General features: G+C 54.1%; 1 protein-coding gene across 1 annotated transcript in view; it reads right to left on the reverse strand.

The window, feature by feature from the left end:
• Window positions 1-3,214: 3,214 nt before the first annotated feature.
• The window catches only part of Dhrs3 (dehydrogenase/reductase 3), a 33,890-nt gene continuing 12,938 nt past the window's right edge, over window positions 3,215-24,166 (reverse strand). Inside the window, exons 2-6 of the mRNA XM_004863526.3 lie at window positions 10,279-10,422; window positions 9,539-9,658; window positions 9,001-9,239; window positions 4,559-4,684; window positions 3,215-3,733 (exon numbers count right to left, since the gene is read on the reverse strand). Of these exons, the coding sequence (XP_004863583.1) occupies window positions 3,649-3,733; window positions 4,559-4,684; window positions 9,001-9,239; window positions 9,539-9,658; window positions 10,279-10,422 (714 nt within the window). The 3' untranslated portion in view covers window positions 3,215-3,648. The remainder of the gene's footprint in view (window positions 3,734-4,558; window positions 4,685-9,000; window positions 9,240-9,538; window positions 9,659-10,278; window positions 10,423-24,166) is intronic.

Raw genomic sequence — 24,166 nt, forward strand, 5'->3', positions numbered from 1 at the left:
CCCAGATCCCAGGACTTCCTGCCTCTTGGGGAACCTCCGGGCCTGAGGGTAGGCCTACGAGAGCCTGGGCACTGGAATGGGCATCTGAGCACTGGGGGTTTGGGGACCCGGGCCTCAGAGGGCTGTGAGAAGTGGCAGGGTACGGTGTCTGGACCAGGACACACAGGAGGCAGAGGCTTTGGGGCACAGGAGAAAGGACTCTGGCTCTCAGTGGGCAGCCCTCAGTTTAAGCAGATGCCCGTTAAGGAATGTTTGTAAACTCCAGCCCTTCCTTCCTCCCGTCGGGGACATCTATCACCTCCTGGCCTTGGCTGAAGCTAGGGGTACAGTAGACCCTCCTCATCAACACAGACCTCTGGGCTGTTACCGCATCCCAGATGCTGGGAGGGTGGGTCTCCAGCTCCTTAGATGATGAACCCAGAGTTGGTCAGTCCCTGCTGCTCGGGACTCAGGTGACTTGGCTTCTCGTTTTGTCCCCCATTACACTGGAAGGTCCCCAAGGGCAAAGACTGCCTCCCCATCAGTTGGGGCTCTGGGTTGGGGACAGGTGGGGGCCTAGGGCTGAGGGCTGGCAGGAGAAAAAGAGAGCCAGCTTCTCAAAGCATCCTGGCCCTAGGGGTGGGGTGGTGGGCACAGGACTCGATTCTTGACCCTGTGCCAGGCCAGATAGCCTGGTCCCCTGGAAAGGGGCCAGGATGGGGCTTGGGTCTGGCACCGCCCCGGGCTCAGTGCCCACCCCAATGTGGTTCTCTCTGGGGCCTGGAATAACCTCAAGCATGGCAACTGGGTCATTTCCCAGGACCCAGACTTCTTTGTAGGGTTGGCATGCCCTGTCTTGTCCCTCAAGGTTTTGGTGCTTGTCACTCTCCTTCGCTTGGCCAAGTGTAGGGACAAAATTAGCTCTCTACTCTCACTCTTGGGGCTCTCCAAGCAGCCAAACCATCCCAGGGAGGGACCAGAATTCGGCCTCCTGGGAATCTGCCCAAGGCTTTTTCCCCTGGTTCCTCTGGGAAAACATCCAGAAACAGCCTGAAAGGTCTTGGCACATAGGGGTGGGATCAGGCCCTGCTGGGCCATCAAGAGAAGCCCCCCGGGGCTCTGGGAACCTGTGAGATTCCACTGCAGCCAAGGGGGTGATTTGCACTCAGAGGCCCCCCCCAGGAGGTCTCCCCAGGGACCCCCACTGCGGTCTTGCTCCGCAGGCCAAATGCAATTTCAGGGAAACCTCAGAAGTCAAATCCTCTCCAAAAGTTCGGCCTGGAGCCAGATCTTGAGTACAGAAATCCATCGGCTGTTAAGGATGGTCAGAAAAATAGGGGCTCAGCAGACATGACCCCTGTCTGATCTTCCCTGTCTGTCTGTGGCCACCCCTTGTTGTGTCCTGGGAGAGCTGAGGACAGGCCACCTGCTCTAGGGACCCACTCTCCATAACTGGACTTGTGTGTGGGGGTGGGTGGGTAGGGAGTAAGGGCTAGGCAGGGACAATCCCAGAAGACCCTTTGGCAACCCTCCTCCCCATATACTTTGGCGACATATGTCCTCAAGACCCAAAGGAAGGTGACAGGAGGGTCTAGGCTTGGCAGCTTGTCATTTGCCAGGGTCTTGTGGCGCCATTAAATGAGGGGCCTATAAGTCAAGTAGAGATGAGTTCAAATTCCACATTGGACCGGAGCAGTGGCACAGATCTGTAATCTCAGCTACTTGGCAGGCAGAGGCAGGAGGATTCCAAGTTCCAGGTCAGCCTGGGCTATACAGCGAGACCTTGTCTCAAAATATTAAAAGGGGTAGGGATGTAACTCAGGGATACAGCCCCAGGATTCCATTCCCAGTAACGAGGAAGAAAAAGTCCAGACGTGGCAAGCCTTCGTCGTCTTGTACGCTTCTCAGCTATGAACGAGGCTTGGTAATTCCCTCCCCGAAAGGCGCTGTGATGCGTGTGCAGACAGCACCCCTTCGGGACTCTGCTCAGCATCTGCTTGTGCTTCCGAAAGCCACTGAGTCCCTGCATCTGCTTCCTTCCATCCTCGGGTTAAATTTTAACCTTTCCTCCTGACACCTTTCCCCGGGGCACGTTCAAAACAGCTAAGCGCCCCGCTCGGGGTATTGTATTTTCTGCAGCTTCAAAGGCAGGCTTGGTCACCTGACCTGCGTCGGCCAATGAAATGTGAGCCGAGTGACGTATGTTGTTTCCGGGCAGAAACTTGAAGAAGCCCTGAACGTTCACTAGGTGTCTACCTGAGCCCTACGACTTGGTCCTAGATAGAGGCTATTGGGTCAATCTGCGTCCCAGAGTGAAGACCACACGGGACTGGCAGCCATGCTGTAGGTGCTCAATAAACAGTGGATAAGATCACGGGTTGGCTTTTCTACACGCAGACCAGACTGACGTGTGCCCAGGGTTGGGGGTCTGAGCTTGGGAGGTGGGAGGGTTCAAGCCAAGGTTTGTGTGTCACTGCAGGCTTATGCAACCCTGAGGCAGCTCCTCCACTGAGTCAGAGGCCCGTGACCTTCTCCTGTCTGGGGTACTCCTACCACCCACCTGCAGGAGCTGCGTGGGGAGCCTGCTGGCGTGGCAGGGCCCTGCTAGCCTCTGCCTGTCCCCACTGGTGGGTTTATAAAGCCCGGGACAGCAGGGAGGACCTCACAGAGGACCACGGGCATCTCTGCCATCTTCTGGGCCAAGCCTTCGCCAATTCCTTCTGCCACTCCAGACCTCCCTTGTCCTGCAGTTAAATGTGGGGAGGGGCCTGCGGCATCCTATCACACTGGACTTCCTGTGTAGTCTTCAACCGTTTCCTGTGTTTCACGACCCTTTCTCGATGGGCCTATTGGCACCTTGTACTGGCATCTTCAGGACTTCAGCTTTTCTGCAGTGCTGTCCTCTAGCACCAAGCAGATGCTAGGTACACAGCAGGTGCTCAATAAAGACTGGCTCTGCCATCCCAAGTTGGTGGCTAGCTGCCTGCAGACCAGTGCTGGATGGTTAGGCCAGAGAAACCACGTGGTGCTGGGAGAGCCTGACCCGGTGGGTCAGGAGTCAGGGGCCGCTCTCCGACCTCAGACCTGGGCTCCAAGTTCTCCCCAGATCTCTGTCCCCTCTCTCTTCCTCACAGCTGGGGACCCTGAGTGGACCGATTTTCTCCCAAGGGATGGGGATTTTGTGCTTAGGACTGGCCCCCCTCCAACTTCCCATCAAGGATTTGAACCAAGGAGCTTGCAAAAGCCATCTCTCTTTATTTTTCATTCCTGCCGTTCAACCAGTTTGCTCAAGCTGAAGATGAGTGGGCTCTGGAGGGGAAGGCAGAGCGTCTGGAGACAGACTCTCCTGGAAATAGTCTATGCACACGGCTGAGGCTGGTTAGATTTGAGAAGCAATGTGATAATAAACTCTACAGAATTAGAAATGTACAAAAGTGTCAAGGTGGCTGCTGGCTGGTTTCTTGCCTCCCCATGGAGGTCAGAGTTGTACCCATCATTCCTGTGCAAAGGTCCTGGGGCTGACCTGAGGGGCTGAGAGTCTTTGCCTGGATCAGCAGCAGACCCGCTCACCGAGCAGGAATGTGCCAACAGACAGGCATGGGTGTGTACCAGGGTGCTGTGGGCTCCTCAGGCTCCGTGGCTCCTTGAGCGTGTCTCTGCCTCCTGCCTCTATGTCCGTCCTTTGAAAGTGTTCATGCAGGTATAGGTTCCTGAGAATCTGTGAATCTCCTCCAGTGCAGCCTGTGGGAGTATGCTGGGGTGGTGGGGAGAGAAAAGAGGACCGTCAGTATGGCAGGGGACGGTGGCTGGGTCACTAGTCCTGGGCCACACGGCACAGGGCAGTAGACTGATGGCCCCTCTCCTCTCTCGCTGAGCTACACACCAAGTTCCCGATTATCCATGCCCTGTTTGGCAGATGTTAAGCAGATGTGCTGCCTGCTCTTGGACGGCCCATCCGCCAGAGCCTGAGCCAAATAAACCTATGTTCTTCATAAGGACCTAATCTGTGGTACTCAATTATAGCAACGGGAAAGACTAAGACAGCAGCTCAGGGCCACATCTCACTTGGAGCTCGATCAACTCCAACCTTCGCTTCTTCAACAAAGACTTCCTGTGTGGGACCGAGGAGTCAGGTACAGTTTGGGTGTCACATCCTCTGGGCAGTGTCCCACAGGCCTCTCTTGGGTGTGACCCAGATCTCCTGGGCTTTCCCAGGAAGACCTGGGGTCACCTTCACCCGCCCATCTGTCACACAGGTGCCTCTGTGGCAGATATCTCATCTCTGATCCCTGGCCCCGTACAGGCATGGTACAGAGAGGCCCCCGGTCTGTCTGTTGAATCAAACTGGAGACCCCGGCCCACTCTAGGTGCAAGGCGGGAAAGGCTCACTTCTAGGCAGAGCAATCTGGAAGGCTTCCTGGGGGTGGTGGCCCTAGAGTTGCGTGTTTGAGAATTTCTCTTGGGGAAGGTGAGGAGGGGTTCCCTGCAGGGATCGGGAGGGGTGGCCTCTGCTTCCTGAGGGGGCAGGGGAGGTGCTCGCCACGAGCCTGCCCCTCTGCTTCCTCCCCCGGCCCCATACCTTTTCAAGATAATGAGGATGTGCATGGTCCACGGGAGCAGGAGGAGGGCCTGATTGAGCTGCACGGCCTCCACTGTCCTCCGGGCCACCGTTTCAGGCTTCAGTGGGGGAAAGAGGTTGGGGAACCTGAAGGCAGGAAGAGACAGTGATTTCTCCCGGAGGAGCAAGCACTTCTGGTGGAAGCTGCCACGTGGCTGCCACGACTGGGGCCCCCTTTGGGCTCCCCCGCAGGAGGGACTTGGGCCTGTGGAAGCCCAGACTTTCTTCACTGCTCCAGCCCACAGTGCCTGCCAGCAGAGGCCCCGGCTCACAAGGCTGTGCCCCGGGAACCGCACGTCTCACCTTGCACCTGGGACCCTATCTCCGGAGCTGGGCGGGCTCCTGGCACCCCGGGCTCCTCCCTCATGCTCCACAGTCCTGCACAGGCTGGGTGTCCTGAGCCTTTTCCCAGTTCACTCTGCTCCAGCAGGAGCAGCAGCCCTCTATCCTTGTCACCTTACACTCTGTCAGGGCCTTTCTCCAGTCCCAACAGCCAGGCTCACTCTTGCCAGCTCCTCCTCCAGGAGGCCTCTCAGCCCAGTCACCGTCACCCCAGTGGCCTCTGATCTCCCTGCTAATTGCTTTACTGCATTTATCACATCTGGAATGGTCTTGCTTGTTTCTTTGTTAATGGCCTGTGTCCTCCATCAGACTGTGAGTTCTCCGAGGGCAGCAGCCCGGTCAGTTCTGCTGCCCATTGTATCCTATCCTCAGCCTCTAGCACAGTGTCCAGCGTGTAGTAGGTGCTCAATAAATACTTGCTGAAAGGATGAACATCGATCTACTTGTTGTTCCCCAAGAGTGTCTTGTTTGTCCTATCTGGAGGCCAGGTTCCTCAGGCAATGATCGATTCACTGATTCATTCAAATATTTGCAGAGTGCTTTCCATGAATTTCTAAATGAATGGATGATTGCATAAGCAAACATCAGGGGCTTCCCATGCCTATGCAGATGTCTCTCACCCCAGGCTGGCAACGATGCTGTTTCTTAAGTGTCAGGCCTGTGCATGAATCATTCTCTCTGACTGACAGATAAGGAGATGGAGGCTCAGCTGATGCGCGGGCAACCCAGGTCTGCAAGAGTGCCAGGCCCCTGCCCTAGTCTCTTCCTGGCCTGCTCCTGCTGCCCTCCCCGGGCCGTAGGTGCAAAGCCAGTGCCTCTGGCTCTGACCTCAGCCGCACAAAGGCTGTGTGATCTGGCCCTGCACGGGGAAGATTAAGGGTACTGAGTCACTGGGTCTGATGTCACTCCTGAGTCGCTCTTGGGCTCCACAGTCTCACCCCTGCCCTGGGTTTCTTTTTCAGGTTACAACGGTGCCACTAAGAGGTCTGCAGTCCAGAAGGACACCCTCCGGGTTCCATAGAGATCAGTGCTGGTGAACGTGTGTGATGAGTGGGAACTGATTATGGGCCTGGTAGACCCTGTGGCTGGTGTGGACTCTCCGCCTCCCCCTGCTGCCTGTTCCACCTCTTGGGGAAGAGGATGAAGGGCAAAAGGGCCAAGCTCTGTGGGCTTGAGGGGACCCGCTGGTAAGACCCTGCAGGAGAACCGCAAAGCAGCCTCAAGCCTGCCTGCTGGTGGGATTTTCTCCTTTCTCTTCGTGGTGGGTGGGATGGTTGTCTGGGGCACTGGCAGAGCTCTGAACTCCCATGGAGGCCACACAAATTCCTAGAAAAAGTCTGTTTGGCTAGTCAGCTTCTAGCTGTAACTAGTTTCTCAGCCTCAGTTCCCTTGCCTATAAAATGGGGATAAGAGCTGTCTTGGGGTTGCTATGAGGGAGTAAGTATACGGGGGGAGGGGGAGGCTGGAATATAGAATAAATCAATAAATAGTGATTTATACTCTGGGTATGAATAATGGGAAGGCCCACTCTGAGGCCTTGTACCAATAGGCTTGTAGGCTGGATAGAATAAAAGGGAAAGGGAGGCTTGCTGCTGCTTTTTTGCTGCCTCCTGCCTGCCATGCTGTGGACTGTTTCTCCTCTACTATGCCCCTCTGCTATGCTGCCCTGCTCTGGAGCCACCCAACTATGGACTGAAACTCCTACAAACTGTGAGCCAAAATAAACTTTTTCTCCTTAAAAAAAAATAATGATTTACAAACAACAGCATCCACTAACATGCCAGTCTTGCAGGGAAACCCATCGATTTTGACTTAAACTTGTTCCTCACCTTCAATCCTGGGAAGCTGCTAAGCTTAGTGACAGTAGGAAACCAGTCTTTCTTCCCTCCCTCCCTTACTTCTATTCTTCTTCGTCTTCCTCCTCCTGTTTTTCTTCTTCCTCTTCTCTCTCTCTCTCCCTCCCTCTCTCCTCTTCCCTTCCCCTCCTTCTCTCTCTTTTCTCCCCTCTCTCTCCTTCTTTCCATCCTTCCTTTCTTTTTTCTTTTCTTGCAGTAGGCACCAGCTAAGCACAGGTCTTCCTTGCACCTCTCTTCCAGCCAATGCCCCAAGACTCACTTCCGCACTTGCACGTAACTAACGTTCACCTAGTGCACACACCTGACAGGCATCACTAGTGGATTGCCACATAGGAGCTCATCTAACCCTTGAAATAAGGAGTAGTGTTATGATTCCAATTACACAGATGAGGGAACTGAGGCAGAGAAAACTCAAGTAATTTGTCTTAAGTCATGTAGCGCTGGGATTTGACTGCAGGCCTTGTAGGTCCACACTCTGAATCACTAAGGAAAATGACTTAGGGAAACCTTGAGTTTCCTTCTTAACATGATGGAGAGAGAAGATGCTAGAAGATGAAACAGATACAGAAATGTAATGGGTGTGAATGTCCTGCCTGTTCTGTCCCTGGGGCACCCAATTAAAACTGCAGATCACCACTGCCAACATGAAATTATTGAGCATTTCTAGTACACTCAGTTGAAAAGAAACCAAACCAAGTCTTCGAGAAGGAAAAAAAAAATCTGTCAAGGAACAGTAATAGCACTTATGCTAAGATGTTTCTATTATATGAAGATGCTCCTTCTTAGTAAAAATAACAAAGGCACCAGCTTTTTATTGAGTTTGTCTAGCATGTCCTGGGGAGTTGTACCTGATGCATTATCTGTGTTATTTCCAGTTCTTCTAGTAATCCTATGAGGTAAATATTTCCACCATTTTACAGAAGAGCAAAGTGAAGCTTAGAGAGGTCATAAAGCAAGCCCAAAGCTTCACAAACAGAATAGCTGGGGAATGATGCAAAGCCAGGTATTTTTGACTGTTGGCTACTCAAACCACACTGTCCCTATTGATAACAACCAGTGCCTGAGTGCCCTGTGCTAGGCTAAGCTGTCTCATTGAGTTCTCATGATGTCCCTTCCATGTTACCCACATTTTTGGCAGCAGTGGAAGCATCTAATTCAGAAGGCAGATCATCACATGCTACATAGCAAGAAACAGGGGGAAAATAGTTTTTGGAGAATCCCTGGTTTCTATTTCTCTAGACCCTTGTGCTCCTGTGCACATCACGAGAGTGCCATTCGTTGGACCTTAATGTGTAGAACATGTGATTCTCTGCACTGATGCCATTTTATCCTCACCACCCATGCTGTCAGCCAGCAGCCCATTTTACCAGCAATGAAGCCTAGAATGGTAACCAATGAAACCCAAGGCCAATCAGTACATCACAGCTATGGGGAGCCACCACTGGGCTCCTGAGACTGAATTCTAAGCCAGTGGTCCAGCTCCCTCTGTTGGGATTGTTCTGGGGAGAAAGGGCTTGGGGCTGTTTCTTTGCACTGAACTATATTTGTATCCTGTAAAGGCACACATCTTGAGCACACAACTTGGATAACTTTTACCTTTTTTTTCTAGTACTTTAGATTGAACACTGGGCCTCCAACATGCTAGGCAAGTGCTCTACACTCCCAGCTCTATAACAATAGTATCGCTATATTATTACAGTAGTTTTTAATTTTAACTTTTACCTATTTAATCACCACCCAGATCCCAAAGAGGGATGTTCTCTCTGTTTCCCTCCCAGACTCTGTCTTCAGCCCTGCCAGGGGCAGCTACTGGTCTGGTTTCTAGCACTATAGCCTAGTTTTCCCCAGTTTAGAACTTCACACAAGGGCAATCACACTGGATGTGCTCTTTTGGCTTCTTTCACTCAGCATCATGCTTGTGACCTTCACAGTGGTGCTCACGTATTGATACTCTGTGTTCTTTTTATCACTGGGTAGTATTCCATGACACGTACATGGCACGTACTCTGCACCACTGCTTTGTACAAGCTCCCTGAACTGAGAAGCGGGACCCTGACCTGTTGTGGTATCCCACTGCCTTGCAGATGGAGAATTAGACACCAGAGCGCAAGGCCAAGGCTTCGGGGTATATCTATGGTGTAGCTTTCTCCATAGCCCCTCTGGCTTGCATTGTCTCCAGAGAGGAGGCTGTTCCCCAGCACTGACCTGACCCTCATGCCCTGGAACATCTCTGTGCTGGTGTGGAAGGGCAGAACAGTGGTGGCACTGACACCTGGACAGTCCAGCAGCCCCAGGGTCAGGCTCTCCATGAAGGCGAAGGCTGATGCTTTGGAAGTGCAGTAGTCGATGGCTCCAGGGATGGCAGACAGTGCCAGCACAGAGTTGAGGCACACAATGTGGCCATTCTGCAGCTCCAGCATTCGAGGCAAGAAGGCCTTGGTGGTCTGAGGGTGCACAGAGGGTCAGTGTGGAGCAGATGCAACTTGCACCAACCCCTTCACCCCGTCCTGGGGAGAGCAGCCTGCCCCCTATACTAGTGACTGTGCTTTTCTGAAGCACGGGGCCGAGGGCCCCTGGCTGCAGACACTGAGCTCGTAGATCAGAAAGCCAGTGGCTCCTAGGGCTGGTCATTCCTCTCGTGTGGCCACTTTGTCCTTGGATGTCCCTACTGGCCTCAGCCTTGCTCTCCGTTCCCATCTCACCTCATGCCCAGAGCTGGCCCCGGGGTCAGGATGGCCCTTACCCAGAACTGGCCCAGGGTGTTGATGTGCTGGGACTTGAGGAGGGCGTCATCATCACTGTCCATCAAGCTCTTTCCGTGGACCACAGCAGCATTGTTCACTAGGATGGTGATGTCACCCACCTGTGGACAAGAGGGAGCCAGGGGTCATGAGGATGGCCAGCCCTGGCGGGTTGCACCTGTAGGGACACAGGTCAGAACCCACCTCCCCCAGCCACATGGCCTTGGGGAGCTCTGTCACCTGTTTGAGTATCAGTCATGCTTATAAGATGATGGTGGTGCCAAACCAGCTGTGTTCTGAGGATTAGAAATAATTTATGGCACCTACTTTACCTGGGACACAGCACATCTAGAATAAACGAGGTTATTATTACACAAAAATAGTTGACATCACCATGACCAGATACTTTAGTGGGGTAGTTGCTCCTCTTTTGGGGTTCACCGACACAGTCAGGTAGATGCCCAGAGTACAGAGGATTTTCCCAGATAGGTAGTAGGACATTTGTCTCTCAGTTTAGACCTATGGAGCCTCAACTTCCCAGCTGACAACTCCTGGGGTGTAATCAGCCCAACTTCTACTCATGTAACCTGGACCAGCTTCATGGGAGAGTCCCTGAAGTTGCCCTGGACAGTGCCATTCTGCTATAAATGAAGCTCTCTCTCTGGCTATGTGGGCACATCCTTTTGCCTGGCATTGCCCTGTATTCTGCTGTGCCAAGAGCAGACACTCTCAAGACACTGACCTTCTCCCGGACAGCTTTGGCCATCTGGTATACCTCCTCCCGGTTGCCCACATCGCAGATGAAGTAGTGGCACTCAGTGCCCATCTGCCGAATCTCCTCCGTTGTTTCCTTCAGGCATTTTTCAGTCCGGCCCCAGAGAACAATCTAGAAGGAGAGAATAGGACTGATCAGACAGACATGACATTCAGTAGCTTCCAGTTGGGGTTTAGATCAAAGTTCTCACGTGTGTGGGAGGTGATGACTTCAGGAGGTGTGTGCGGTGGTAGGGCATGGGTCAGGGGGGTCTTGACCTAGAAGTGTGCATCTCCCTCCCTGGCTCCTCCCTTCTCTCCCTGCTTCCTGGCTTCCACGATGTGAGCAGCTGTCTCCGCTGTGACCCTCTCCCATTCATCCGGTTTCTGCCTTGGAACCTGGCCTGAACCTTTGACCCCAAATTAACCTCTCCCCCTCTAAGTTGTGGGGGTCGGGTATTTTGTCCAAATGACAGGAAAGGTTCATCAAGATGTTTGTTTTTAAATTACGAGCCTCCCTGCTTCTGCCCAAGAATAAAGTACACAAAGCTAATTAACTATACATTTAAAAAAAAAAAAAGAAAGAAAAACAGCCTACTCTTAGGTGAACCAGTCGCTTTTGAGCCCATTTTCATCAACTGATGTGCTATTTATAAGTCCTTCTCAGACATTCCTTCTAGCAGGATGCTTCCTGCCAGCCCAAATCCAGCTATCCTGGGTAGTCTTTCTGCACGATATCCCAGAATTCTCTCCTTTAGGAATCGGGTGGTTTCATCACCAATTAGATCTAGAGATGGGATTATTCACACCAGCTGTTAGGACAGAGGGGTGGCGCTGACCATGAGGCCACAGAGGCTGCGCAAACTGACACCGCACTGCAGTCAAGCTGGGAAGGGGGGGGGGCAGTGAGGCACCTGTGGAAATGTGGGCTCCATGTGTCAGGACCCCGCCAGGACCAATAAGTGGGTACATGAAGGGTTTGGGCAAATTGATGAATGGCCAGTCCATAAGAGACTCAGAAAAAGCCTGGCACAGTGTGGCAGACACCTATAATCCAGAACTCTCTGAGAGGCTGAGGCAGGATGATTGCAAATTCAAGCCCAGCCTGGGCAATTTAGCAAGACTCTGCCTCAAAAATTAAAAAAGGGTTGGAGATGTAACTCAGTGTGAAAGGCCCTGGGTTCAATCTGCAGTAAGACACACACACACACACACACACACACACACACACACGCTCAGAAGAGAAGTCTGGCTAGTTCTCAACCTTGACCTAAAGGGGGATGACATATCCCCCTACACAAAAGAGCTCAGGGTTGGATGGCTGGGGTGACAACAGCCCTAAGAGTCAGCACACAGCGAGAAGAGCTGGGGACCCACGCTGCTCAGGATAGAATCAGGGAAACCAAGAGCTGAAAGGCTTTTAGAGATCTGTCCAGTGAGTTTCTATTTTTCTTTTCCTTCTAAAATGATCACCGAGGACTGGGTGTCAAGGTGCATGGCTACAATCCCAGCACTCAGGAGAGGGAGGCAGGGGGATCGTGAATTCAAGGCCAGCTGGGCTACAGCAAGTTTGTGGTCAGCCTGAGCTACCTAGTGAGGCTCTGTCTCAATCACCTCCTCAAGCAAAAGCAAACCCAAATCAGTGAAATTCCCCCGTTAAAAAAACCCAACATGAAAACCCTAATGTGTGAAGGTAATAAGAGGAATAAATGGCATGCCCAGCTCTGTAATATTTGCTTACTCGAATGAGAACGCAGGGCTGCGTTGGGAAGACAAACATGAGAAACTGGGGCTTAGGCGTGGCAGCTGTGGTCACATCAGACCAGTGTGCAGGTGATTTGCATTTTGCTTTGTTGCAGGGTACAGCGAGAGAAGCCCTCTAGACAAGAGTTTCTAATGGTCACAGTTGACCGACCTCGCACCTTGAAACCTGAGAACTTGCCCTTAAACAGAAAGACTCCAAGATGGGTTTAGCTCCGGGGATTCTGGTGGTTCCCAAAGGATTTGATTTTTTAAAATCAGAGTTTTAAAAACTTAAAATATTTTAGAAAGAAAATAAAAATGTTCTTTCAACCCCTAAAAAAATCTCTGGGAAAGCCTGTTTTGAAAGCTCCACTCAGTCCAACCACCTTGTTTACTTTAGCTGAAGTCCTGAAGTACAGGAAGCTTTTACAAGGGACAGTCCCATCACTTCTCTCCACGACCACCCAAGTCCATCAAGGGCAGACGGGCTGCAATCAGACAGGCTGCAAGGGACACTTTCTTGTCTTTTGAACTAAAAATAGAATGTGTTTCTCTAAGAGAGGCTGGAGGTTCAGCTCAGGGAGAAGAAAAGAGACAAACACTTGCTACAGGAAGGAAAGTTGGTGTGGCATCCATCCATCCACCAGACCCCATCTCTGCCCTGCAGCTACTGTTAGTCAGGTATCCTACCATCTTCCCTTATAATCCACCCATCCACCTACCCATTTATCATCAGCCCACTCACTCATCTACTTACCCATCCGTCCACTTACCTACCACTCCTCCTTTCCTTCTACACACACCATCCATCCATCCATCCCTCCATCTGTCCATCCATCAATCCATCCATCCATCCATCCATCTATCCATCCATTCCTCCATGCATCTGTCCATCCATCCATCCATCCATCTGTCCATCCATCAATCCATCCATCTGTCCATCCATCAATGCATCCATCCATCCCTCCATGCATCCGTCCATCCATCAATCCCTCCCTCCCTCCATCTATCCATCTGTCATCCATCCATCCTTCCATCCATCTGTCCATCCATCCATCTGTCCATCCATCCATCCATCTATCCATCCCTTCATCCATCTATCCCTTCATCCATCCCTCCATCCCTCCATCCATCCATCCGTCCATCCATCCATCAATCCATCCATCCATCCATCCATCTCCTGAGCAAGTCAGCCTGAAATGTAGGTAATCCTTGGCTTTCTTTCTCCTGCTCTGGTTACTTTCAGACATGGCTAACAGGCCCACGGGGCTTGCACAGTTCTCTAGGGTCTGGCTGAGGCAAAAAGGCCTGTAGGGACTCAAGAATTTCCAAGCAAGTGAATGGCAGGTAAAAGCTGGGGACCTTGTTGGGAAGTCCAGTGGTCCAGCTGCACGGGAGGACAGGTGCTGACCTCGGGGTGGGTGGTGGGGGTCCCGAGCAGCGGTCCCAATGGCGCCTTTCACTTTGGGACCTGAAGCTTCTTCCTAGCATGAACAGGTGTGCTGTTCATCACCCATGGTGGTGGTGGTCAGGCTTTGTCCCCGTGTCCCCAGGGCTGGGTGGTGTGGAAGAGTCAAGTGGAGGGCCTGGGATGGGACCTCACCCTGGTGGAGCTGCCCCAGCCACCAGTTCTTCCTCCAGGCCCCCTGCTGGGACCCTCTGGGGAATCGGAGTCACTGACCAGGAAACTGGCAGGTGCACTCAGCAGGCCCGCCCGAGTGGCTCTGCCTGACAGCGGACAGGACAAGCGCCCCGCCTGGTGCCAGACAGGGCGAGGCTGGATGGGGGAAGGTGGGGTCTGAAGGAGGGAGGGGTCGGAACTCTGGGCGGGTGCACTTGATGGGAAGCCAATCTCGGCCTCTTTGCTTAGTTTACTCCCACTCAGGGAGCAGCTGGGAGGGTAGGGTCGCAGCCAGGGAATTTACTCTCCAGCTGGGTTCATGAAATAAAGGCTCTGGTGGCCTGACACCCCCTGGCTTCCTTCCCGTCTGGGGACACAGTGAGCTCCTGTCCCCTCTTCGCCTGGGCTCAGGGGAGCAGGAGGGAAGGCAGGGCAACCTTGACCTTCCGGGTGCGCCCCGCACTGGCTCTGCTGCTGGGTCTGGTTGGGGCTGTTGTCTAAGGCCAGGGTCACCCCCTTGCCCCAGAGCTGCCCCAGCAGCTGAGTCCTCGGCAGCCTCCCAGGTGAGGGCTGTCATTATCTGGTCTTCAGAGCCACACTCAGTGGGTGAGGGTGGCAGGGTTCGAACCCAGAGCCTTGCTCTCTGCACACACAGCCCAGAGCCCAGGCATGGCAGGAGAGTCTGAGCTTCACGGACTCTGTCCCAAGTCCCATGTGTCTGGCACCCAGCATTCTTTCTCACCCAGAGCCCTTCTAGTGCCTTATCTTGTTCAATGCCCACAGTAAGGCTGGGTGTGGTGGCACACGCTTGCAGTCCAATCCTGAGGAGGCTGAGGCAGGAGGATCACCTCGAGTTCCAGGCCAGCCTGAACTACATAGCGAGACCCAGTCTCAAAAAAACTAAATAAAATACGACTGCCACAACAAAACATCCACAGCAACCCTGTCCTTCTACCTGCCAGGACCGCTAGGAGAGCCTGCTGCACGGTGGGCACCGTACCAAGTGCTTGGGCCCAGCAGAGACCAAATGGACACGGTTCCTGCCTCAGGGAGCCCTGTTCCAGTGGGGGAAGATGGAGAGGGAACAAGAAAACCACTGGTCCTCAATGAGAGTGGGTGGTATAAAGAATAAGCAAGGGAACCTCAATTAAACCAGAGAGCGAGGAGGTGGCCATCATGTGTCCAGTTATAGATAGGAAACCAAGCTCAGAGACGCTAAGCATCCTGTTGTAGGTCACACAGCCACTGAGGGACGGAACTGGGATTTGAATAGCAATTTTGTCTGGTTTCACACACAGTGCTGCCATTCAGTCCTCTGGCTGGAGAAAACTCCTGGCCTCTCCTCCCAGAGTGCTGTGGGGACCAAGCGGATAGCAGCTGGTGCCCACCAGGCCCCGGGCACGCGCTGTCTTCGGGTATCTCTCATGGGGAGGAGGCTGGGCAGCCACGCCCTCTTCTGTAGCCATGAGAAGGGTGAGCATGTGGCGACACACGCGGAGCAGTGCTCAGGCATGACGTTGGCAGCAAGGGCTGCAGCGTTTCCCACATAGGTCGAGCCAGGGGCCTTCCCAGGTTCATGGGAGGCAGTGGCTACACAGGTGTCTCTGAGTGATCACGGCCAACTGCCATTGGCTTTTTATGTCCATCTGTATGAGGGGAAAAAGTCTCTACAGGAAAGGCTATTTACAATCTTAAAAACAGGAGGTGTAATCAAAGCTTCCCCATAGATCCTTCCTCAAATAGATTTTGTACAAAAAGGCAACTCAGCACTGCAGGATCACCTCCTGCTTGTCCCTCAGTCCCCTAGGCAGTGCCTTTTCAGGGCTCTCATCCGTCACGAGGTCTTATTTGTATCTTTCTCTTTACTGCTTTTCTCTGCTTTCAATGCCAAGGATGCTTGTGGGCTCCTCTTCATTCTGCAGAACCCTTCCTGAATGGCCCCTCAGTTCCACAGCCTCTGGCTGCTCCTTCCGTCCACCCTCTGACACTAGGCAGTGGCCAACATCTACTGAGCCCTTGTCTGTGCTGAGATTACAGATGTTTCTTCCTTTGATCCTTTGAACCTCAGGGGTGGTTGACTCTGTTTTACAGGTGAGTCTTAGACAGACGAGGGGAGTTCTGGGGGGTCCCTCAGCTCCCACAGCAGAGCATCGGGATGCAGGCAGCCCATGTTTTTGCCTCTACCAGTGCACAGCCGTGGAGTGCTGAGCCATCTGTGTTTGCAGGGCTTTGTGAGCCCCCGCGGGAAAGTGTGTTCATCTCAGCCCAGCCTCCAGCACGGCTGGGCAGAGCAAGAGCTCAGTGCAGATCCCAGCACACGGTGCTGGCCAGGAGGCCTCTAGACAAATCTGCTGGCCAGAGGGCTTGGGTGCCCCTTTCTGCCCAGCCTGGTTCCTCACCAGGGGTTCACGCCAATGCCTGGCTTTGGCTTTTGTCCCTGGGGCTCAACTGCGGAGTGCTGTCCCACCGGGGATGTGAGCCAGGTGGTCTGGGTGGCTCCCAGGAGGAGCATCTGTTTATAATTGGCAGCCCCGGAAAGATCCAAGTCCCTGGGCACGTCTTTGGCAGGCCAGCTCCTGTCCCCGGGGTCCTGCATTTTGGAGCTGGAATGTGCTGTTGGCTTCGAGGGAGGGATGAAAATACCCACCGGAGAGCCCAGAGCACGGCAGGCAGGGTGGTGCCGGTGCGGAGGGCGAGCAGCTCACCTCCTCTCCCAGCCCTGCCAGCAGAAGAATCCAATAAAAACCCATCCTGGTGGCCAGATGAGAACAAGCAATCAAACAACATCTAGAGTGTGACACGGCAGAGCTGTAGCGGCGACACACAGCAAGGGCCTGCCACGTGTGCCTGGCGGAGGGCCTGTGACAGGCGAAGCATGGCACTCTCGAAGGCTGTAATATGTTTGCAGCCTAGGTTACAATTTGAATTTCCCTTGCTGGGCAGGCCTGTAATCCCAGCACTCAGGAGGCTGAGGCAGGAGGGCTGCTGTGAATTTGAGGCCTGGACTACATAGTGAGATCCTGCGTCAAACACTACCACCAAATTCCTCCTCTTTCCCATCCCTATGTCAAGAGAGAGACGCCATCTGTAGAGCACAGTGGCTTGGAACCTGGGCTCTAGAGCCAGCGTGCCTGGCTTTAATTTTTCCATCACGCAGGAGTTAAATGAGCTCAGAAAGCCCACTTGGCTTCGATGTGTGAAGGTTGCAGAGCCCACTTGGAAGGAGGTTGGGCAGGTTAGAAAGGGCATGATGAATGCCAGCTGTTATTATTATTAACACAGAACAAAAATAGATTCCCCTGCTCAGAGAAGATTCCTCTGCCTCACAGGAGTAGAGGCACTGGGGTGACCATTGTCCAAAGACCCCGGATCTCTGTCCGGCCTCCACTGGACACACCTCTGACCAGGGCAGGACCGAAGACTCAGAGTGATCTGTCCATTCCGTTCCTTCTGCTGGACTTAGAAGACTTCCTTCATCTGTAGCCTGGGCAGGTAGGGACCAGCCACCCAAGCTGCGCCCTGCAGAGAGGGCTGCAGGTCATTCTTTGGCTGTACCTCTAGGGGAAACAGGTTTCCAAACTGGGTTGGGGGACCCTGGGGTTGGGGCTCCCTGAGGAGCCTCTGGGTTGCTGATAGGTAGGAGGCTTGGGGGACACGGTCCCAGGGCTCCCCTTCCTTCTTGTCCTGATCATTTGGAGCAGTGGCAGTTTAGCTAGGCTTCTGTAACAATCATTTTTAGAGACCGTGGCTAGAAAATACTACTACTACTAATAACGATGACGGAAGACGGAAGCTATGCTCCTGACCCGAGCCCTGTGTGTCCCACCCCGGCACTGTGAGGTCTTCTCCCTGGGGTGAACTCCATCTGTGTCCTCCGCTCTCCCCCACTGCCAGCACTGGTTTGTTCTCTGGGCCCAGCCAAAAGCCCACCAGCCCTTCTGCTTCCAAAAGACAACACGACTGGGTGCTGCTGAGCCACCTCCTTTCTGGACTTCCTAATCCTTTCCACCTTTCCTCCCAGGAGCCTGTTCGAATGTTCTGCACACTCCACTCTGTACCCCCTCGCGGAAGGATGGGGAGGAGGCCTAGGCCCGGATAGGGGCAGGCAGACTGGGCCATCACCCCAGCAACCATCGCCCCAGAGACTCCGGTGTTGCAGGGTAATGGAATCTTCTACAAGCAGAGGTTGGATCTGTGTCTGTCGCTGTGATGACAACAACAGTAAGAACAGGCAGCTTGTATTCTACAAAGGGTGATCAAAAACTTCAGTGACTGTTTAAATGAAAACCTTTTTATTACAGTAATAGACACAGTGCCATGCATTGCCCTCAAAAGCCTCCCTCTTGCTTCAAACACACTCATCCCCTCTGTCCGAAGCAGTTCTGGAAGCCCTCGTAGTTGGATTGACATGGCTGTCTTAATTCAGAATGTTCACCTTTCATGGTCATTTTGACTTTGGGGAGGGACCGCAAGTGGTCTGGTGACAGATCCATGAATAAGGTGGATGAAGACGCACACAGTTACCTCCGAATCTGTCTTTCCTCTGGACGGCATGTGGCAGCGCCATTCACTGTATATTTGATCAGACCTTGTAAAGGTGCTTATGAAAGAGGCCTGCCTTAACCGTTTCAGAAAGCAAGAGAGGGAAATGTTTGGGGTTTTAAATTATTTATTTATTTGGTTTTTGGAGACAGGGTCTCCCTGTGCAGTTCAGGCTGGTCTTGAACTCACTATGGAGCCCAGGTTGGTATTGAATGTGTGGCGATCCTTCCGCCGCAGCCTCCTGAGTGCTGAGTTAATAGGCGTGCACCACCAGGGGGAATATTTTGAAGGAAACCACGGCAATGTGTCTTTTACTGTAACGAACTTTAAAAAAATTTAAATAGTCACTGTAGATTTTGATCACTTCTCCTATAGCTGTACCACTGCTGACAGGTAGGTTAGAGGTAACAAATCCCATTCGGCCTCTCTGTCAGGGACCTGGGCCCCATCTCGATGTCCTTCCTGGTCCTGCACTGCTGGGCTACACGGCGGCAGGCAGGGCTCTCCCTGGAGCCATGCGAGACAGGTCTGTCCTGGCTCAGGCCCAGGCCCTGCCTGCAGAGAATGTTTTGGCGACCATGGGCTGAGCTGTGGGAGAGCACTGTGAGGAAGCTCCCCAAATGAGATCAGCCAGTGCTGTGGCCCTCCAGGTCCCTGACCACAGCCTGGAGCCGGGCAGAGACTTCCCCCAGGCAGATGGGCAGCCAGAAACTGGTCCCTCGGGCACCACAGGGGTGACCGTGAGCTCTGCACACACACGGCGCTCACTGCTGGTGGCCATCCTCACCCACTAGCTATCTCCAGCATCCGGTCCTCTGACTGCTCTAGGAGAGGCATATGCCCATTTCTGCATGAGGAAACTGAGGCACGGACAACTGCAAGCTCCTGGAACTGGACATCCAGCCTATGGTGCCTGATTCCTGAGGCTGTGTCCTCGGCCACTGACTCCTGCAGGAGCAAAGGGGCCTATGAAACAACATCCCCACTCATGGCCCTGAGCACGTGGGTGTGCCTGGGACTGGATACCGAGGTGTCTGCCTCCCAAGGAAGGAGGGGAGGGTGCCACCTGTCCTGGCATGGCTCAGCACAGTGCCACGGCTGATGTCTGGCCAGGGTACCCTTGGTCCCTAAGTGGGTGGGGAGGGATGGCACAGCTAACACTTCCAGCACTCCTTTCTGTGCTGGGCCCTGCCTGAGTACTTTGGCATTGGTTCTCACAACTGGCCAGGAGCTGATATGGGACATGATATATATCCCCCAAGAAACTATGCCCTCCAGAACCTGTGCATGTGACCTTATTTGGAGAAAAGGTCTTTTTTATTTTTAAGGAGGAAAGGTTTATTTCAGCTCACAGTTTATAGAGGTTTCAGCCCATAACTGGCTGACCCCAAGGCAGAGTGGCATGGAAGAGGGGCATTGCAGAGGAGAAACAGTTCATGGTGGGTAGAGGGCAGCAAAACAAAAGGCAGCAAGCAGTGAAGTAGCATAACAGCAAGTGACAAGCAGTGACAACAGCAGCCCCTTTTCTGTCCCTTATATTTTATCCATGCTACCCACCCTTAGGGTGAGTAGCACTCACACCCAGCGTGGGGCACCCTGAATCCTAGCATCACACTGTGAATCAACTCCAGCATCAAATCCATAACCCCAGAATCACACACTCTAGATCCAGCCACCTCCAAAAAGCTCCACCTATGACTGCATGAGGCTTTGGGGGGACATCTAGACACAGCCATAACATCCCACCCCTGGCCCCAAAAGACTCACAGTGTGTTCACTCCATTAGACTTCTTAGGAACTGGCTTGTCTACTTCTATGATGCCCCTGAGAATGTTTTAGAATGCTAGTTTGTTGGCCATGAATTTCTTAAATTGCTCTTTGTCCCGGAAGGACCTTATTTCTCCTTTAACTTTGATAGTTTTTTCAGGGTGTATCAGTAGGGTTTGGAAGTTGTTTTCTTTTAAGATGTGAGACCTTGCACTCCAAGCTCTCCTGGCATGTAAGGTTTGTGTTGATAAGCCTGCTATAAGGTCTTGCAGATATAACTAAGTTAAGGCTCTTGAGGTCAGACAACCCTGTCATTCCAACCCCTAAAACCCAGAAAGTGATCCCGTCTCCTTCTCCAGTGGTGCCACTGTGGGCCCAGCCATTCCCCACCAGCAGGACCACTGCCCTGGCCCAACGGGTCTCCCTGCTCCACCCCTTCCCCTGTCCATTCTCAACAAGGGCCAGAGAGATCCTTCTAGAATATTAGTCTCACCTTGTCACTCTGCTTTTAACTTACAGTGGCTACCCTTCTGGCTCAGAATGAAATCTAGCAGGCCCTTCCACATCTGTCCCCATCTTAGTCCTCCACTCCTCTCCCCAAAGGCTCCGTGGGCTCCACTCCTACTGCAGGCCTCTGTCCTCCTCCCTGGAGGCTCTGTCCTCTCAGGCTCTGCCCAGGGCCTGCCCAAGAAGCCTTCCTGCAGAACACCTTGTCCGTCTAACACCTGCTCCAGCTGAGACTCGCCCATGTCCCGCGGTGGCCCCTCATGTCCCTTCCAGCTTGGGAGCTGCCATCTTCCAGTGGTCAGCGAGAGCTCAAAAATGGAATGTGGCCCCTGGGTGGAGTCCCTACTGTGTCCCTGCTGATTCTCCTGAGCCATGCTGGTTCTGGTCTACTCGGAATGCCCTCCAGGGAGACAGTTGCCGGTCCCCTCCTCTCTTCAGCCTGAACCCTAAGCACCATTTTCTCACAAATGTCAGCAGTCTATCCAGTGAGCAGGTGGGCTGTGCCTCCCTTGGAGCAGAGCCAGGGCAGAGTCGCAACCCAAGGTCCATTTCCTCCAGCCGGCACTCCAGGTGGAGAAGCCAGGTGACCTTGGGGTGGCTGACCGGGATGGGTGGGGGAACCGGGGTGGGGGCAGGGAGGGAGGAGCCAGCATTGCTGATTGCTCTCAGACACTGCACGCAATTTCAGTATGAGCTTCCTGCGAAGTGGATTCTGACTCAGTCTAAGTACCTCCTGCAGGTTGACCTCCCAAAGCAACATTTGAAGTTGGACGCCGGAGCCAAATTCTTTTAATATCCTGTTTTCCTTCTTTTCCCTCCCTCCCTCCCTCCCTTCCCTTCTTTCCCTCCTCTTCCCCCTCCCCCTCTCCCCCTCCCCCTCTCCCCCTCCCTCTCTCCCCCTCCCTCCTTCCTTCCTGGAGTATTTGCTGAGTGGCAACTGTTCCTGGGACAAGGCCGGGAACAAATGATCCCATTCTTTCAGAGTTTGCTTTCATATACATAGAAGACAGAGAACAACAGACACGTGGACAAATGACTATATAATGAACTGAGGTGGCTGAGAGAGCATGGGAGGGACACAAAACTTTGGGGGAGTGGTGGAGACAGTGGTCATGGGTGGTGTTTAGGTGGGGGAGGGGACCTCTGGCAGGAGGTGACACTTCGGCAGAGACCTGAGGGACGTGAAGGAGGGGGTCGTGCAGATGTCTGGGGGAAGAGGCAGCAGACAGAGCAGCAGTGCAAAGGCCCTGGGGTGGGAATGAGTTTGGTGTGGTGGGCAAGAAGCCAGCGTGGCAGAGCTGAGTGGGAGACTCCAGCCACAGTGGGACTTTGAATCGGACTCTGAGTGGGGTGGGACACCTTTTGGGAGGGCTGAGAGCAGAGAAACGACTGCTTCTGACTGGGCTTCTGGGACAGGTTGCTGCCGCTGGGGTGGGAGGGAACCAGGGCAGTGGAGAGGGCCAGTTAGGAGTCGCAGGGTCTGGGGATGGGGTGTTGGGTGTATGGGATCAAGAGTGTGCAGCATTGGCTGCCTGAGAAGATCCAAGAACAAGGTTGCAGGTCCCCTGAGCAGGGTGGCCTCCCTCTCCGGGGAAGGTGGGCTTGGGCAAGTCCCTGCGATCTAGGAAGAGAAAGTTGCTTAATCCGCTGGTCCTTCAGCTTCCAGAACACCTGGCTTGGGTGGGTGGGGGTGGTGTCGGGGGAGGGTGGGGGTGTCGAGAGCCTCCTCCACACAGGTATCCAGGGCTCCCGCCTAGGGACAAGGAGCCGGCCTGGGCGGCTGCACACAGGCCTGCTACCCACCTAACTGGCAATCAGTTTCAATAACAAAGTGGCGGCGTCCAACCCGCCCCTGACAGCCGAGGAGCTGCAGCCTGCTGGCTGGGGCGCAGGCGCGCGGGCCAGCCGGCTCACATGACACATGACGAGGGGGTGGCAGGGAGCGGCCTGGCAGGAGGCTCCAGGAAGCCTCTGGAGAGGGGGTGGGGGGTCCCCGGAGGGGCAGGGCGTGGCCCAGTGCTGGACGGGGGTGGGCCAGGGTTCCATTTGAGGAGGGGAAAGGGGTAGATGGGAGGAGAAGGCGGGAGGTAACCGGGGAGGGGTGGCTGGCTCGCTGATGCAGATACGGGGAGACTGGGCTGGGGTCCTGGATGCAGAACGGGGCATGGCTGGGGTGAGGAGGGTCGCATTGGGATCCTGGGCGCAGATGGGGAGGGTGGGGTAAGCAGGGGCGCCAGGCTGGGGGCGGGGGCTGGAGGTGGGACGGGGTCCCCCTCCCGCCACCCGGAGTACGGCCCTTCATTGGCGACCAGACCCGCGGTAAACAAACCCGTGACGTCACGGGCGCCGCTGACCTGCGGCTGAACCCGGAGCTGCCGACGGGACGCAAGGTGCCAGCAGCATCGGCCCGCGCGGCCTGCAGCCACACACGCTCCTCAGCCCAGCTGCGCCCCGACAGGATGCTTGCAACGCCACCAGACGTTGCAACACGCAGCCAGTCTGCTGGCCGCCCGGTGAACCTTCTGCCGCCCTCCTCTGCGCTAGCCCAGCTGGAAGCCTCCCTCCTCTGGAGCATCCCGGGGGGGGGGCAGCGGCTTCCACCCCTCTGCGGTCAGCCTCCCCCGGGGGGGGGGGACCCGGTCCCCGCCTCCCCAAGGGGTCTCCAAACCCAAGGGCTGGGCCTCTCGGGTCAGCGCTGACCCTCTTCAAGGCGAGCAGAAGCGGCTGCCTTGACTCTCCGCTTTTTTGGGGGGGCGGGGAAGGTAAACCATAGGCTTCAGATACAAAGAGATGTCCCCAAAGTGTCCCCACGGCCTCCCACGGGCCCCTCCCTCCGGCCTGCTGGAACCTGGCCTGTGCTTGCCAATGAAAAGCAGCCTGTTCTGGAGTTGATTTGCTGTGTGACTCTTGGATGAGTCACTTGGCATCTCTGGGCTCCACTGTCTCCAACTGGCCTTCCCCTGCGGTGTCAGGAAGGTCAGAAGTGCAAGAACACACCCCGCCTCATGGGTGGCTCAGAAGCTTCAGGTGCTGACCCAGGGAGAAGGCAGAGGTTCTCAGTGCCTGGGGCAGCCCTTCTGCAGATTACAACAGTATCTGAACATATGCTAGGGGCAAAAGTTGCTGATTCCTCAGGGCTTCTCTGGGTGTTAATAGTGAGGCCAGTAGCCCCTATGCTAGGTCTCCAAATCCCCAAGGCTTGAAAGTCCCACATTTTGCCTTAACTTTGCTTCATACATTGGGGCAAGGCCAGTCCTGTCTGTGTAACCTGATGCTGTGAACATCCCTGGGTTTGTTCGGGGCTGTCCTACACCTTGCTGTGGGAATCACTACGGGCTGGGTGTTGTTTGTTTGCTTGTTTTCTGAGACAGGGTCTCATGTAGTTCAGGCTGGCCTTGAACTCACTGTGTAGCTCAGGCTGGCCTCGAACTCACAACGATCCTCCTGCCTCAGCCTACCGAGTGTTGGGATTATAGGCATTCACCACCGGTGTGTCCCAGGGAGACTTTCAGCTAATTAGGCATAAATCATGGGCCAGCCTCTAAGGACAAGCCTTAAATTACTTGAAAGTTGGGCCACGGTAAGTATCCCACAGGCCATTAATTAGGAGTCGGCCTAATCTCTAAGGGCGAAGGTCAGCAGCCATGGAGTTGATCCTGCTGGCTGACTGGCGTCTTGCTATCAGCTCGGACGGCCA

Source organism: Heterocephalus glaber, unplaced genomic scaffold (assembly GCF_053883595.1).
Source record: "Heterocephalus glaber isolate CG9 unplaced genomic scaffold, H.glaber_assembly_v1.0 deba00001447, whole genome shotgun sequence".
In the NCBI taxonomy this organism is placed as follows: domain Eukaryota; kingdom Metazoa; phylum Chordata; class Mammalia; order Rodentia; family Bathyergidae; genus Heterocephalus; species Heterocephalus glaber.